This window comes from Aethalodelphis obliquidens, unplaced genomic scaffold, assembly GCF_003676395.1.
Source record: "Aethalodelphis obliquidens isolate GAN/ISIS:26980383/991018 unplaced genomic scaffold, ASM367639v1 scaffold55, whole genome shotgun sequence".
NCBI classification, from domain to species: Eukaryota; Metazoa; Chordata; class Mammalia; order Artiodactyla; family Delphinidae; genus Aethalodelphis; species Aethalodelphis obliquidens.
The window spans coordinates 1,020,811-1,038,984 of NW_020837999.1; the positions used below are offsets into that span (position 1 = coordinate 1,020,811).

General features: G+C 38.0%; 1 protein-coding gene across 5 annotated transcripts in view; it reads left to right on the forward strand.

Annotated features, from left to right (window-relative positions):
• ACBD6 (acyl-CoA binding domain containing 6) overlaps positions 1-18,174 on the forward strand; it is a 231,393-nt gene that overhangs the window by 187,509 nt on the left and 25,710 nt on the right. For all 5 annotated transcript variants that reach the window (XR_003428511.1, XR_003428510.1, XM_027086147.1 and 2 more), the window contains one exon: positions 15,438-15,468. Coding sequence is in view for 3 of the 5 variants with exons in the window: in XM_027086147.1 (XP_026941948.1) it covers positions 15,438-15,468 (31 nt within the window). In the remaining 2 variants the exon portion in view is untranslated. The remainder of the gene's footprint in view (positions 1-15,437; positions 15,469-18,174) is intronic.

The window sequence follows — 18,174 nt, forward strand, 5'->3', positions numbered from 1 at the left end:
CATTGAGAGACATCATCAGTTTATGATGATAACTCTGAATCATCAAGAAGAGGTTAAATCATCTCCCATCTTCTCCATGTAGAGTGAAAAGGAGAATATGCCTTGGAAAGTTAATAAGGGTGGTGTTTTTAAGTTTGCATGCTCAAAGAGTAATGTTCCAATTATTTTTTAAAACTGCTGACAGGTTTTTCACTCTCTAAAGGTGCAAGTTAAATGAAGTGTTACTATACCTACTTTTTTCTTTTTTGAGAAAGGAGTATGCCTGTAACCAACTGAAGGCTTTAACTCATGCATCAGAAAAATTCTTAGAAAAATAATCATAAAATAACGTTTGTTAACATCTAAATTGTCAGATTAGTTTAACCATATTCTAATATAGAGTCACAGATCTCACATATTAGGAGAGGCAATACATTCCAAGCTTAGAAATATTAAAAATTATCTAAAATTATATTACTAACTCAGAATTTTTATCACTACTTCTAATTCCTCACAACCTATTTTGAGTGCCTCCCTTATCATATATTCATTTGAAATAATACTAAAATAGAATTTATATTCTAAATATCAAATTACTGGAGAAGAACAAAATCCCATTAGTCACACTGGAAAATCTGTCCCTTCTATGCAGCTCTATTATTACTCTTTTAATGGTTCATGCTGCATACTGTATCTTTAGAAGTAACATTGGTAGAGATGGTAGATCAGATCTGAATTAGAGTATCAATGTCACTATGCTCACAGAAAAGAAAAGGAAACCCAGTGACACTCAGGAGAATTTTCTGCTCACAGAGAACATCTAGGAAGCATGTTATTTCTATAACTAAAATATATATGTGTGTGTGTATGGATAGATAGATAGATCTAGACTTGGAAATGAGGCTCTTGAGTCAGCTTGATAAAATGCATTTAACAGGGCTTCCCTGGTGGCGCAGTGGTTGAGAGTCCGCCTGTCGATGCAGGGGACGTGGGTTCATGCCCCCGTCCAGGAGGATCCCACGTGCCGCGGAGCGGCTGGGCCCGTGAACCAGGGCCGCTGAGCCTGCACGTCTGGAGCCTGTGCTCTGCAACAGGAGGGGCCCCAACGGTGAGAGGCCCGCGTACAGGAAAAAAAAAAAAAAAAAATGCATTTAACAGTAGAAAAAAACCTAGGACTTGGCTGATACAGAGTTTTATGCACAGAAAACAGCAATATTATCAATGACTTAATAAGTTAATATTTTTATCAATACTTCATTTGGTAGAATTTAAAAAAACACTTCTAATTAATATTGTTAAAATGGCCATACTACCCAAAGCAATCTGCAGATTTAATGCAATCCCTATCAAATTACCCATGACATTTTTCACAGAACTAGAACAAATAATCCTAAAATTCATATGGAACCATAAAAGACCCAGAATTGCCAAAGCCATCCTGAAGAAAAAGAACCAAGTAGGAAGCATAACACTCCCAAACGTCAGACAATACTGCAAAGCTACAGTAATCAGAACAGCATGGTATTGGCACAAAAACAGACATATGTATCAACGGAACAGAATAAAGAGCCCAGAAATAAACCCACACATCTATGGTCAATTAATCTTCGACAAAGGAGTCAAGAATATACAATGGGGAAAATTCTCTTCAGCAAGTGGTGTTGGGAAAGTTGGACAGCCACATGTAAATCAATGAAGTTAGAACACACCCTCACACCATACACAAAAATAAACTCAAAGTGGCTTAAGGACTTTAACATAAGACATGACACCATAAAACTACTAGAAGAGATCATAGGCAAAACCTTCTCTGACATAAAACTGTACCAATGTTTTCTTAGGTCAGTCTCCCAAGGCAGTAGAAATAAAAACAAAAATTAACAAATGGGACCTAAGTAAACTTAAAATCTTAAAAACTTAAAAGCAAAGGAAACCATAAACAAAATGAAAAGACAATACAGAATGGGAGAAAATATTTGCAAATGATGCAACTGACAAGAGCTTAATTTCCAAAATATACAAACAGCTCATATAGCTCAACAACAATAAAAGAACAACAACCCTATTGAAAAATGGGCAGAAGACCTAAACAGACATTTCTCCAAAGAAGAAATACAGATGTCCAATAGGCACGTGAAAATATGCTCAACACTGCTAATTATTAGAGAAATTCAAATCACAGCTACAAGGAGGTACCACCTCACACCAGTCAGAATGGGCATCATTAAGAAGTCTACAAATAACAAATGCTGGAGAGGGTGTAGAGAAAAGGGAACCCTCCTGCACTGTTGGTGGGGATGTAAGTTGGCACAGCCACTATGAAAAACAGTATGGTCGTTCCTCAGAAAACTAAAAATAGAATTACCATATGATCCAGCAATCCCAGTCCTGGGCACATATCCAGGCAAAACTATAATTCAAAAAGATACATGCACCCCAATGTTCATAGCAGCACTGTTCACAATAGCCAAGACATGGAAACAATCTAAGTGTGCATCTATAGATGAATGGATACAGAAGATGTGGTGCATATATACAATGGAATACTGCTCAGCCATAAAAAGGAATGAAATAATGCCATTTACAGCAACTAGAGATTATCATACTAAGTGAAGTAAGTCAGAAAGAGAAAGACAAATACCATATGATATCACTTACATGTGGAATCTGAAATATGACACAAATAAACCTATCTATGAAACAGAAACAGAATCATGGACATAGAGAACAGACCAGTGGTTGCCAATGGGGAGGGGGTTGGGAGAGGGATGGAGTGGGAGGTTGGGGTTAGCAGATGTAAGCTTTTATATATAGAATGGGTGGACAACAGAGTCCTACTGTATAGCACAGAGAACTACATTCAATATCCTATGATAAACCATAATGGAAAATATTTTTAAAAAGAATGTGTGTATACATATATATATATAATATATGTAAAACTGAATCACTTTGCTATATAGCAGAAATTAATACAACATTGTAAACAACTATACTTCAATTAAAAAATAACAGTAAATAAAATTTAAATATATATGTACATACTTATATTTGATTACATGCCCAATCTGAAGAGAGAAGAAAACTTAGTCCTTAAAGAAAATAATTACTAATAAAATGGAGATAATGATTAAAAATAAGAAAGTAAGAAAGGATTAGTGTAGAAAGAAATAACCTGTATAAATTCAAGAGAGACCAACTTGTGCTCTTCACATAGGAGAAAAAGGAATCTGAAAGTCAAACTGAAAGTAATAGTGATTTTTCACTGAGTTAACTGTAAACTGAGTCTCCTGTTCATGACTGTTTGGGCCCTTGTAGGATTATTACATCTGGCATTATGCTCTACACTGTAGGAAATATGTAGGGACTTCTTTTTAAGTTCAGATAAAAGAAAAAAGGTCAGTCGAGAGATTAAAGAATAAACCAATAAGGAAAGACTAAAGTAATATATTCATTCTCTCATTTCATGAACATTTATTGAGCACACATGTTACACAAGGCACTGTGATGGGCACTGCATGAAAGGCATAGTACTTGCATACAAGAAGTTTACAGTCTTAATGGAAGAGACAGATAAGTACATATAGTGTAAGCTATGCTGCAGTGGTAGAAAAGAGGGGCCCCTAACCCCACCTAAGGAGTCGAGGAGGTTTCCTAAAGAAGATGAACTGAATCTTAAAGACTGAGGGGATTTCCTTTTCTTACAAGATTCCAGACTAAATAATCTGAAGATTCTCCCACTAGAAAATACCCAGAAACACAGAATAAAATCGCTTTAAATGCATAGCAGAGCTTACAAAAATGCAGGGTAGTTCTCTGAGGGCCAAAACCAAACACAGCTAAGAAACAAACTACAATAGTAAGCCTTAAATTTTTAATAAGCCCAAAGCTTTAAAAAGAAAATGGTAAGTTTAAACCAACACTTGGCTGCCGTGAAAGGAAGGATTGGCCAGTCTCAGTACCCATGAGGTAGAGATCTCTCTAAAAACAGCATCCACCATCAGGAAGAAGTAGACTTTAAAACTCTGCCCACCAACACAGAGTTGACATGGAGAGTTTTTCTTGGCCTGTACTCCAACCCCAGGAGTGGGAGGTGGGATCAAGAGAGGTTTGCCCTTTTTAAATTTACACTATTGGGTTACCACACCTACCACACCTTACCCAATCACCTTTCCCCACGTAACCCCATGCTCCCCACACTTGCTACACCTCAGACAGCCCTGCTACGTTATTCTTTATCCCATAAATATGCTAGCCCCTTGTCTTCCAGGAGCCAGATTTGAGATTTGTTCTCCTGTCTTCTCCTCGGCTGCCTTGTGAATAAGCACTGTCTTCACTGCAAACCTTGGGTGTCTCAGCATTTTGGCTTGCTGTGTTTCTGACAAAGGGAACCTGGCTTGGATAAATCTTCCCAGCAAAGAGAAATCCAAGACACCAAGTCAGATTTTTACCACATTTATCTATGCTGTGTGGCTGACAGTGTCTTGGTGCTCCAGCCAGGTGTCAGGCCTGAGCCTCTGAGGTGGGAGAGCCGAAATCAGGACACTGGACCACCAGAGACCTCCTAGCCCTATGTAATATGAATCGGCGACAGCTCTCCCACAGATCTCTGTCTCAATGCTAAGACCCAGCTCCACTCAACAACCAGCAACCTCCAGTGCTGACACCCCAAAACACACCACTGGACACGGTCTTGCCCACCAGAAAGACAAGATCCAGCCTCATCCACCAGAACACAGGTACCAGTCCCCTCCACCAGGAAGCCTACACAACCCACTGAACCAACCTTACCCACTGGGGGCAGACACCAAAAATAACGGGAACTACGAACCTGCTGCCAGCGAAAAGGAGACCCCAAACACAGTAAGTGAAGCAAAATGGGAAGACAGAGAAATATGCAGGAGATGAAGGAGCAAGGTAAAAACCCACCACACCAAACAAATGATAAGGAAATAGGCAGCCTACCTGAAAAATAATTCAGAGTAATGATAGTAGAGATGATCCAAAATCTTGGAAATAGAATGGAGAAAATACAAGAAACGTTTAACAAGGATATAGAAGAACTAAAGAGCAAACAAACAATGATGAACAACACAATAAATGAAATTAAAAATGCCCTAGAAGGAATCAGTAGCAGAATAACTGAGGCAGAAGAACAGATAAGTGACCTGGAAGATAAAATAGTGGAAATAACTACCACAGAGCAGAATAAAGAAAAAAGAATGGAAAGAATTGAGGACAGTCACTGAGAACTCTGGGACAACAGTAAACACACCAACATTCGAATTATAGGGATCCCAGAAGAAGAGGAGAAAGGGAATGAGAAAATATTTGAAGAGATTATAGGTGAAAACTTCCCTAATATAGGAAAAGAAATAGTCAAGTCCAGGAAGCTCAGAGAGTCCCATACAGGATAAATCCAAGGAGAAATACGCCAAGACACATATTAATCAAACTATCAAAAATTAAATACAAAGAAAAAATATAAAAAGCAACAACGGAAAAGCAACAAATAACATACAAGGGAATCCTCATAAGGTTAACAGCTGATCTTTCAGCAGAAACTCTGCAAGCCAGAAGGGACTGGCAGGACATACTTAAAGTGATGAAGGGGAAAAACCTACAACCAAGATTACTCTGCCCAGCAAGGATCTCATTCATATTTGATGGAGAAATTAAAACCTTTACAGACAAGCAAAATCTGAGAGAATTAAGCACCACCAAACCAGTTTTACAACAAATGCTAAAGGAACTTCTCTAGGCAGGAAACACAAAAGGAGGAAAAGACCTACAATAACAAACCCAAAACAATTAAGAAAATGGTAATAGGAGCATACATGTTGATAATTACCTTAAATGTAAATGGATTAAATGCTCCAACCAAAAGACCTAGACTGGCTGAAAGGATACAGAAACAAGATCTGTATATATGCTGTCTACAAGAGACCCACTTCAGACCTAGGGACACGTACAGACTAAAAGTGAGGGGATGGAAAAAGATATTCCATGCAAATGGAAATCAAACGAAAGCTGGAGTAGCAGTTTCTCATATCAGAAAAAATAGGCTTTAAAATAAAAACTATTACAGGAGACAAAGAAGGGCAGTACATAATGATTAAGGGATCAATCCAAGAAGAAGATATAACAATGTAAATATTTATGCACCCAACATAGGAGCACCTCAATACATAAGGCAAATGCTGACAGCCATAAAAGGGGAAATCAAGAGTAACACAATAATAGCAGGAGATTTTAACACTCCACTTTCACCAATGGACAGATCAACCAAAATGAAAATAAGGAAACACAAGCTTTAAATGACACATTAAACAAGATGGACTTAATTGATATTTATAGGACACTTCATGCAAGAACAACGGGATACACTTTCTCCTCAAGTGCTCATGGAACATTCTCCAGGATAAATCACATCTTGGGTTACAAATCAAGCCTTGGTAAATTTAAGAAAATTGAAAACATATCAAGTACCTTTTCTGACCACAACATTATGAGACTAGATATCAATTACAGGGAAAAAGAAAAACTGTAAAAAATACAAACACATGGAGGCTAAACAATACGCTACTAAATAACCAAGAGATCACTGAGGAAATAAAAAAATACCTAGAAACAAATGACAATGAAAACACGATGGCCCAAAACCTATGGGATACAGGAAAAGCAGTTCTAAGAGGGAAGTTTGTAGCAATACAATCCTACCTCAAGAAACAAGAAAAATCTCAAATAAACAACCTAACCTTACACCTAAAGCAATTAGAGAAGAACCAAAAAACCCCAAAGTTAGCAGAAGGAAAGAAATCATGAAGATCAGATCAGAAATAAATGAAAAAGAAATGAAGGAAACAGTAGCAAAGATCAATAAAACTAAAAGCTGGTTCTTTGAGAAGATAAACAAAATTGATAAACCATTAGCCAGATGCATCAAGAAAAAAGGGAGAAGACTCAATAAAATTAGAAATGAAAAAGGAGAAGTAACAACTGACACTGCAGAAATACAAAGGATCATGAGAGATTACTACAAGCAAGTCTATGCCAATAAAATGGACAACCTGGAAGAAATGGACAAATTCTTAGAAAAGCACAACCTTCTGAGACTGAACCAGGAAGAAAAAGAAAATATAAACAGACCAATCACAAGGACTGAAATTGAAACTGTGATTAAAAATCTTCCAACAAACAAAAGCCCAGGACCAGATGGATTCACAGGTGAATTCTATCAAACATTTATGGAAGAGTTAACACCTATCCTTCTCAAACTCTTCCAAAATGTAGCAGAGGGAGGAACACTCCCAAAGTCATTGTATGAGGCCACCATCACCCTGATACCAAAACCAGACAAGATGTTACAAAAAAAGAAAACTACAGGCCAGTATCACTGAGGAACACAGATGCAAAAATACTAGCAAACAGGATCCAGCATCACATTAAAAGTATCATACACCATGATCAAGTGGGGTTTATCCCAGGAATGCAAGGATTCTTCAATATATGCAAATCAATCAATGTGATACACCATATTAACAAATTGAAGGATAGAAAGCATATGATAATCTCAATTGATGCAGAAAAAGCTTTCAACAAATTTCAACACCCATTTATGATTAAAAACTCTCCAGAAAGTAGGCATAGAGGAAACTTACCTCATAAACAACATAATAAAGCTCACATATGACAAACACACAGCCAATATCGTTCTCAGTGGTGAAACACTGAAACGATTTCCACTAAGATCAGGAGTAAGAGAAGGTTGCCCACTCTCATCACTATTATTCAGCGTAGTTTTGGAAGTTTTAGCTACAGCATCATAAAAGAAAAAGAAATAAAAGGAATCCAAATCAGAAAAGAAGAAGTAAAACTGTCACTGTTTACAGATGACATGATACTATATATAGAGAATCCTAAAGATGCTATCAGAAAACTACTAGAGCTAATCAATGAATTTGGTAAAGTAGCAGAATACAAAATTAATGCACAGAAATCTCTTGCATTCCTATACACTAATGATGAAAAATCTGAAAGAGAAAATAAGGAAACACTGCCATTTACCACTGCAACAAAAAGAATAAAATACGTAGGAATAAACCTACCTAAGGAGACAAAAGGCCTATATACAGAAAACTATAAGGCACCGTTGAAAGAATTTAAAGATGATACCAACAGATGGAGAGAAATGCCATGTTCTTGGACTGGAAGAATCAACATTGTGAAAATGACTATACTACCCAAAGCAATCTACAAATTCAGTGCAGTCCCTTTCAAACTACCAATGGCATTTTTCACAGAACTAGAACAAAAAATTTCACAATTTGTATGGAAACACAAAAGACCCTGAATAGCCAAAGCAATCTTGAGAAAGAAAAATGGAGCTGGAGGAATCAGACTCCCTTACTTCAGACTGTACTACAAAGCTACAGTAATCAAGACAGTATGGTACTGGCACAAAAACAGAAATATAGATCAATGGAACAGGATAGACATCCCAGAGATAAACCCATGCACATATGGTCACCTTATCTTTGATAAAGGAGGCAAGAATAGACAATGGAGAAAAGACAGCCTCTTCAATAAGTGGTGCTGGGAAAAGTGGACAGCTACATGTAAAAGAATGAAATTAGAGCACTTCCTAACACCACACACAAAAATAAACTCAAAATGGATCAAAGACCTAAATGTAAGGCCAGACACTATCAAACTCTTAAGAGGAAAACATAGGCAGAACACTCTGTGACATATATCACAGCAAGATCCTTTTTGACCCACCTCCCAGGGGAATGGAAATAAAAATAAACAAATGGGACCTAATAAAACTTAAAAGGTTTTGCACAGCAAAGGAAACCCTAAACAAGACAAAAAGAACCCTTAGAATGGGAGAAAATATTTTCAAATAAAGCAATTGACAAAGGATTAATCTCCAAAATATACAAGCAGCTCATGCAGCTCAATATCAACAAAACAAACAACCCAATCCAAAAATGGGCGGAAGACCTAAATAGACATTTCTCCCAAGAAGATATACAGATAGCCAACAAACACATGAAAGAATGCACAACATCATTAATCATTAGAGAAATCCAAATCAAAACTACAATGAGATATTATCTCACACCAGTCAGAATGGCCATCATCAGAAAATCTACAAACAATAAATTCTGGAGAGGGTGTGGAGAAAAGGGAACCCTCTTGCACTGCTGGTGGGAATGTAAATTGGTATAGCCATTATGGAGAACAGTATGGAGGTTCCTTAAAAAACTAAAAACAGAACTACCATATGACCCAGCAATCCCACTACTGGGCATATTCCCTGAGAAAACCGTAATTCAAAAAGAGTCATGTACCACAATGATCATTGTAGCACTACTTACAATAGCCAGGACATGGAAGCAACCTAAGTGTTCATGAACAGATGAATGGATAAAGAAGATGTGGCACGTATATCCAGTGGAATATTACTCAGCCATAAAAAGAAAAGAAATTGGATTATTTGTTGTGAGGTGGATGGACCTAGAGTCTCATACAGAGTGAAGTAAGTCAGAAAGAGAAAAACAAATACCATATGCTAACACATATATATATATGGAATCTAAAAAATAAAAAAGTACCTAGGGGGCAGGACAGGAATAAAGACACAGACGTAGAGAATGGACTTGAGGACACAGGGAGGGAGAAGGGTAAGCTGAGACAAAGTGAGAGTGGCACTGACATACATACACTACGAAATGTTAGATAGGTAGTGGGAAGCGGCTGCATAGCGCAGGGAGATCAGCTCGGTGCTCTGTGACCTCCTAGAGGTACGGGATAGGGAGGGTGGGAGGGAGATGCAAGTGGGGGGCCTATGGGGATGTATGTATATATATAGCTGATTCACTTTGTTATTTAGCAGCAACTAACACAACAATGTAAAGCAATTATACTCCTATAAAGATGTTAAAAAAAATTTACACTACTTGAAAAGTGTTCAGACTGCTAATATCTCCGTGGTGTCTGGCAAAAACAAAAGCAAAATCATTCTGGAGGGACAGAATCTCCATCCAGAGAATCTCCATCCAGCACAGAATTTTTCACAGATAAAACCCCACTTAAAATGAATTTACAGTCTAAAATTATAAAGCACACAGGAAGCAATCAATAATACTCAAATCTCAGGCAGCACCACAAACATCACGTGTAGCATCACCTGCTTCCTCTCCCTGAGCTCAAATAAAAGAAATTTAGGGACTGTAGGTCTACTTAAAATGGTTAAATATATCAAAGATGACTTTTAAAATAGGAGAAAAAAGCAAAACATTATAAGGTTGGAGGAAAGTTTTCAAGCAGAGTGAAGAGCATTTACAGCTGTGGGAGTCGAGATAGGTATTCTTACTGGGAATCAGCAGTCACAAAATTGGGAGGAAGATGACCAAGGCTTGGGTCACAAATTGCCTTGAGTTCTATATTAGGACTTTTGTTTGCAAGTGACAAAAAGATCACATTTGCCTAGAGGGTATTTTGTTGTTGGCTCACCTAACCAAGAAAGGCAAGGGTGTAGCTGGAATGACAAGAACCAGAGACTCACTCTCTGGATCTTTCACCACTACTTTCTTCTTTGTGGATACTTCATTCTCTCCTACCGCAGACCAGTTTTCTCCAAAAAGTGGAGAACAGTGCTAGTTATATAAGTTTTTGGCCCACATCTTTTACTTTTTTTTTCAAAAAATTGTGTTAAGATATACATGAGAAAATTAAGCATTTTTAGGTGCACAGGTCAGTGGCATTAAGTATATTCACATTGTGTGCAACCATCGCCACTACCCATCTCCAGAACGTTTTCATCATCCCATACTGAAAATCTGTACCCACTGAACAATAACTCCCCATTCCTCCCTCCCTCCAGCCCCTGGTAACCACTATTCTATTTCTGTCTCTCTGAATTTGACTACTCTAAGCACTTCATATATAAGTGGGATGCTACAATATTTATATTTTTGTATCTGTCTTTATTCACTACACCATTTTCTTTTGACCAGAGAGCAAAAGACCTTCTCTGCATACACACTTCTATCTCCTAGCTCCATTTTTTTAAATCCTGAGAGAAAACTCTAATTGATTTGGCTCGAGTGACTTGCTTGCTTTTAGACCAGGAGGATGATGGATGCTATGATTTGCTCAGCTTGTGTTCCATGGCTACCCTAGACTCTTCCTCAATGGTCTGTGTGTACATATCTTCTCATAAAGCTCTTCCTTGTTCTTTCTATCTAAAATAGCATCCCAGGGCTTCCCTGGTGGCGCAGTGGTTGAGAATCTGCCTGCCAATGCAGGGGACACAAGTTCGTGCCTCAGTCCAGGAAGATCCCACATGCCGTGGAGCGGCTGGGGCCGTGAGCCATGGCCGCTGAGCCTGCACGTCCGGAGCCTGTGCTCCGCAACGGGAGAGGCCACAAAAGTGAGAGGCCTGCGTACCGCAAAAAACAAAACAAAAAATAAAATAGCATCCCACATCACGCTAGACTCTATTATGCCTTTTTTTTTCAGAGCACATATCACTACCTATTATAGAATAGATTTATTTGCTTACTACTTCACCTATCACTAGTATGTAAGATTTATAACATGAAAGACCTTCTCTGTTTTTGTCACCTCTTTGTTCCCAGTACCTGGAACAGTGCCTGGGCCATAGTAGGAGCTTAATAAACATTTTTAATTAATCAGCTGGAAGTTGGGGTGGACATAGAGATTTAGTATTCATTGGTAAAAGTGACTAAAATAAGTTAATTATGCTTCCACCTCTCTAGTGAAGATAAACAATTACAAATAGAATGAAACTGAACTTTGAGTATATATGAACACAGTGATTAAACAAGAAAGTTATGCACAAATAGCAAGAGAACTAGTTTCTAAAGAGGATAATTGTGGAAAATATACCTTGCATGATGGATGCATGAGTTAGAGTCTTGAAACTGCAATAGATTAAACTCTTTCTGAAATTGCTTTCTGATGCTGGGCATTTAAGCTATAAATGTGAATGTATAAACCCATCAAATGTGTGTACCCATATACACACACACACACTTTTACAGATTAACTCTGTAAACTAGCAAAGCAGATATGAGTCTACAGCCATAACGGGCAGTGCAGTTCTTTCAAAACTGCCCTTGGCCATAGTCAGGCAAGGCAAGTCCATATACTCTGGAGTACAACTTCACACTGTTGTGCTGCCCCACATTATCATCTCTTCAATCCTGTTTACTGTAGCTGCCTGCCTCAGCTCTCTTCTCCTACCTGCCCTTAACCTCAAGGGCAGGGCAAGGCAGAGAGGAGCTGGGAGCAAAGTAGAGGCTGTATTGAAAAACACAAAAAAGTAGTAGACAAAAATGATCTCTTCCTGACTTCTTGATGCTGCTTTCCATCTTTTACTCCCCTTAGAGTTTATTATTATCCTTATGCTGTGTAATGGGCATCCCAAACATAGCCACTGTTGCACCTCAGAAGAGTCTACCCTACTCACAGGGTTCCTCAAAATTACTTCTTTCATATCTCCTCCCACCCACCCACCCACCCCTCACCTCCAAATCCAATGAGAACTCTTATTCCCTAGTAGGAAATAGTTTAATTAAACTGTATCGCCTCAAAGTTGTTTCTCTACCCCCACCAGCTGTTATCCCTGCCAAGCTTCTCTAGGTGTTAAAAACCCCTTAAGGCATGACCTTTTTCTTACTACCTATCTGAACCAGAAAATAAGCTCTCTGTGGCAGCTTTTTGCTTTTCTTCTTACAGATTAAATAGAAAGAACCACACCCAAAACCTTCTGGGAACCAACTGCCACATTCAGCCTTTAGGAAATGGGAAAGGTAGATATGGCGTGTCCAAGAGTAGTTGATTTAAATAATAATACCACCCTGTCTCAGTTATTCACAATAATGGTTAATCATTTATTCTTAATTACCAGGGGCTTAATAATGGCCATGCACATACTAAATGCATATCAACTAAACTACTAAATTCTACTTTTCACCTGTACTTAATCCTGATTATGTGTTGCTCGTGTAATGTGATCACCTGCTCTCAGCTTAAGAAATATCATTGCTTAGATGGAAAGATATACCATGTTCTTGGATTGGAAGAATCAACATTGTGAAAATGACTATACTACTCAAGGCAATCTACAGATTCAATGCAATCCCAATCAAATTACCAATAGCATTTTTCACAGAACTAGAACAAAAAAGTTTTAAATTTGTACGGAAACACAAAAGACCCTGAATAGCCAAAGCAATCCTGAGAAAGAAAAACGGAGCTGGAGGAATCAGGCTCCCTGACTTCAGACTGTACTACAAAGCTACAGTAATCAAAAGAATATGGTACTGGCATAAAAACAGAAATATAGATCAGTGGGATAGGATAGAAAGCCCAGAAATAAACCCACACAGCTGTGGTCAACTAATCTATGGCAAAGGAGGAAAGAATATACAGTGGAGAAAAGACAATCTCTTCAATAAATGGTGCTGGGAAAACTGGACAGCTACATGTAAAAGAATGAAATTAAAACACTCCCTAACACCATACACAAAAATAAACTCAAGATGGATTAAAGACCTAAATGTAAGATGGGATACTATAAAACTCTTAGAGGAAAACGTAGGCAGAACACTCTTTGACATAAGCTGCAGCAATATCTTTTTGGATCCACCTCCTAGAGTAATGAAAATAAAAACAAAAACAAATGGGACCTAATTAAACTTAAAAGCTTCTGCACAGCAAAGAAAGCCATAATCAAAATGAAAAGACAACTCATAGGATGGGAGAAAATACTTGCAAACAAAGCAACCGACCAAGGATTAATCTCTAAAATTTACAAACAGCTCATTCAGCTCAATATCAAAAAAAAAAAAAAAAAACAACCAAAAAGTGGGCAGAAGATCTAAATAGACATTTCTCTAAAGAAAGACATACAGATGGCCAAAAAGCACATGAAAAGATGCTCAACATGGCTAATCATTAGAGAAATGCAAATCAAAACTACAATGAGGAATCACCTCACACCAGTCAGAATGGCCATCATCAAAAAGTCTACAAACAATAAGTGCTGGAGAGGGTGTGGAGAAAAGGGAACCCCTTCTACACTTTTGGTGGGAATGTAAACTGGTACAACCACTATGGAGAACAGTGTGGAGTTTCCTTAAAAAACTAAGAACAGAACTACCATATGACCCAGCAATCCCAGTCCTGGACGTATATCTGGAGAAAACCATGGTTTGAAAGGACACATGCCCCCCAGTGTTCATTGCAGCGCTGTTTACAGTAGCCAAGACGTAGAAGCAACCTAAGTGTACATCGACAGAGGAATGGATATAGAAGATGTAGTACATATATACAATAGAATATTAGCCATAAAAAATGAATGAAATAATGCCATTTGCCACAAAATGGATGGACCTAGAGATTATCATACTGAATGAAGTCAGCGAAAGACAAATATCATATGTTATAACTTACATGTGGAATCCAAAAAAATGATACAAATGAACTTATTTACAAAACAGAACAGACTCAGAGATTTCAAAAACTTATGTTTACTGAAGGGGAGAGGCGGGGGGAGAGATAAATTAGGAGTTTGAGATTAACTTTGACACATTACTATATATAAAATAGATAACCAACAAGGACCTGCTGTATAGCACAGAGAACTCTACTCAATATTCTGTAATAAGCTATATGGGAAAAGAATCTGAAAAACAATAGATATAGGTATACGTATGACTGAATCACTTCGCAGTACACCTGAAACTAACAACATTGTAAATCAACTATACTCCAATATAAAATAAAAATTAAGTTAAAAGAAATAGCATTGCTAAAAAAGATTTATCTGTGCTATAACTAGTTTATGTAGTTAGAGTATCTTGGTTTTAAAGGAATAAAAAAATTAACTGAACAGTTGGAGTTTCCTGAGTATATGTGGGAACTTTTGACTTTAACAACTTGTAGGACTTTGTGTGATTTGAAATCACATTTCTTTATGATATTTGATATGATTGGGAAACCTAGTGTTATAAGCCTGGAATAAGTGAATCTTTGAAAAGGGATTAAAAAGCTACTAACTCTTACTGTAAATCATAGACTTCTTAGATAGGTTTTGGGAATGTGCTTAGAAAAAAACACTATAATACTAGCAAGATAAGTGATATACAGAGTCCATTTTTCTGCCACTAACTGCAGGTCTGGTCATCCTGTCATCTAACTGTAGCTGCTGCAGTGTACAAGTCACCATTCAGCATTCTCCTTTTCTCCTAGATGGAGAGTTTGGTCAGAAGTTACTGTGAGGCTCAGAGAACTGACTTCCTTTCCTGTATCTTTTAAACCTATGGAACTTTGGTATATCATATATATTTGCTGTAGCGTATGTACCTTCATACTTTTGCAATACCTTAGGTTCTAAAATATACTGTTTGTTTCTTTTATAGGACAATGAAGGTCAAACAGCTCTACATTATGGTAAGATGCTTTTAAATTATTACTAATTATATTTGACTTTTCTCTATTTGTTTATCTCAATTTTGTCCAGCCCAACATAGTGCTTAGAAAAATGCCTAGCCACTAGCAGAAATACAGTAACTTAAAAAAAAAAAGAAAAAAAACAGATTAATAACCTGTAAAGTTGGAGATAGGTTAAAATTCTTATGGACACATTCACAGTAAATTGAGCATTTCTGTACAATCAATAGAAATGGAGGCTCCTCCAATCTCCTTTTGAAAATTTATTATTTCATTCTTGCTACTGTCAGTGACAAGTAAGATGCTAATCACTGTCACTTAGGGGCTAGAATCTCTCCTATAAGAAATGCTTTCTTGATGTAGTTGAAGTGAAGAAAAATAGATTTTATTTTTTAACTTATTTCCCCTATTAACTGATTAGCGTGGTTAACTAATCTTCACTTAAGTAATCTGTAAAACAGAGGATAATCTGTAATGGAAATAATATGGCTCTCGAAGAGCTACTGGGTAATTTCAGTGAGGTAAAAGATATTGAAGTATTTTGTAAACTGTAAAGTACCAGAAAAAGTGTTGTTACTTTTAATCTATTTGGGTGTGAATATGGTTGAATGAAAGACAGCCATCGATATTTAAACCAGAATATATCAAGAACATCTCCCAGTCAGTAAGAAAGACAATCAGGGCTTCCCTGGTGGCGCAGTGTTTAAGAACCTGCCTGCCAACACAGGGGACACGGGTTTGAGCCCTGGTCCGGGAAGATCCCACATGCTGCAGAGCAACTAAGCCCGTGTGCCACAACTACTGAGCCTGCGCTCTAGAGCCCACAAGCCACAGCTACTGAGCCCGTGCACCACAACTACTGAGGCCCGCACCTAGAGTCCGTGCTCCGCAACAAGAGAAGCTACTGCAATGAGAAGCCCGCGCACCACAACGAAGAGTAGCCCCCGCTCACCACAACTAGAGAAAGCCCGTGTGCAGCAATGAAGACCCAACACAGCCAAAAATAAATAAATAAAATAAATAAATTTATAAAAAAAAGACAATCAAATGGAAAAAATAGACTCCAAATCAAGAACTATGAATAGTCTGATATTGTACTCTGCTTGCAGACTAACAAATTAGCTTGGTACAGTCTTATGGATGCTGGCAAAAGACACACAACTCATGGATCAGAGACAAAAGACTATTATTCACAGTACAGCAAGCAGCATGAGCTTTGTGTTTGTGTTATTTCCCCTTGAGTCCCACTGGAGCTATGAAGAAAAGCCCAGGTAGGTCCTGCACACATAGTGCATCATAGCTTAGAAATCCTAAGCTTAGGGAACTCTAGTCTTTTATAATAAGCTGCCAGAAGACCTGCTCAACCTTTGCTCTGGAGAACACATATGTTTATTGTACTGCACAATAAACAAACCTGCCTTCCACTCTGGAAAGAAACAGTACCTCTGTTGTTGAAGGCTGTTCACTATATAAACATTTTTGGAAAGACAGTCCCGAATAAAAGCTGTCATGACCTCTGCTCACAAGGGGTGCAGAAACATGAGAGTCCCTTGGAGAATTGTCTCCCAATGATAATCAGGGAATGCAGGTTAACATATTTAGATATAACTTCACACAGATTGGCACCATGTAAACATTTACAAAGATTAATATTAGGATGTAGAGGAACAAGAACTCTCGTACATTGCTGTTGTGAGTGTCAACTGTTGCAGTCACTTTGGAGATGAATTTGGCAAAGTCTAGTGAAGTTGAAGGTACACATACCATACAATCCAGCAATTTCACTTCTAGTATATTCCCTAGAAATACTCCCCAAAATGTATATAATGAGACATAATTAAGAACATGTATTGCAGCATTACTTGTAATAGCCAAAAACTTGTTTAATTAGCCTTTATATTCCTCTGTATTCTGTACTTAAAATAGTTAATTGCATATATATACACACAGATATGCATACATGTATATTCTGTGTTACCAAATGCCTTTGAAAGGTGTGCCATTAAAAATGTGCATATCCAGGACTCCCCTGGTGGCGCAGTGCTTAAGAATCCGCTTGCCATTGCAGGGGACATGGGTTCAATCCCTGGTCTGGGAAGATCCCACATGCCACGGAGCAGCTAAGCCCGTGCTACACAACTACTGAGCCTGTGCTCTAGAGCCCATGAGTCACAGCTACTGAGCCCACGTGCTGCAACTACTGAAACCGGCACGCCTAGAGCCCGTGCTCCGCAACAAGAGAAGCCACCACAATGAGAAGCCCGCGCACCGCGACGAAGAGTAGCCCCCACTGGTCGCAACTAGAGAAAGCCCGCGTGCAGCAACAAAGACCCAAGGCAGCCAAAAAAAAAAAAAAAAAAAGCCTATCTATCACAGTATACAGGTAATCACTAGGCTCCTTTCTATAAACAGCCCTCCGAAGTAATTATTGTTTTCCCCAGTTTATAAATGAGGAAATCAAAACTCAAAGAAGTTAATAAACTTACCTAAGGGAGCCAGAGATTCAAACCCATATCTCTAGATTTACCAGGAAAGGAGAGAAAAACAAATGCCTTCCCCTGCCTCCTTCCACAGCACTCACATTTCTCACTCTGCAAGGGTGTTTATAGAATTCTGTCAGATAGCTCGTCTGACATCACCAAATGCTGGCTACTCTTAACTCTAATTTTCGACCCAGGAAAAAACGTTTCTCAGCTACCTCCTTAG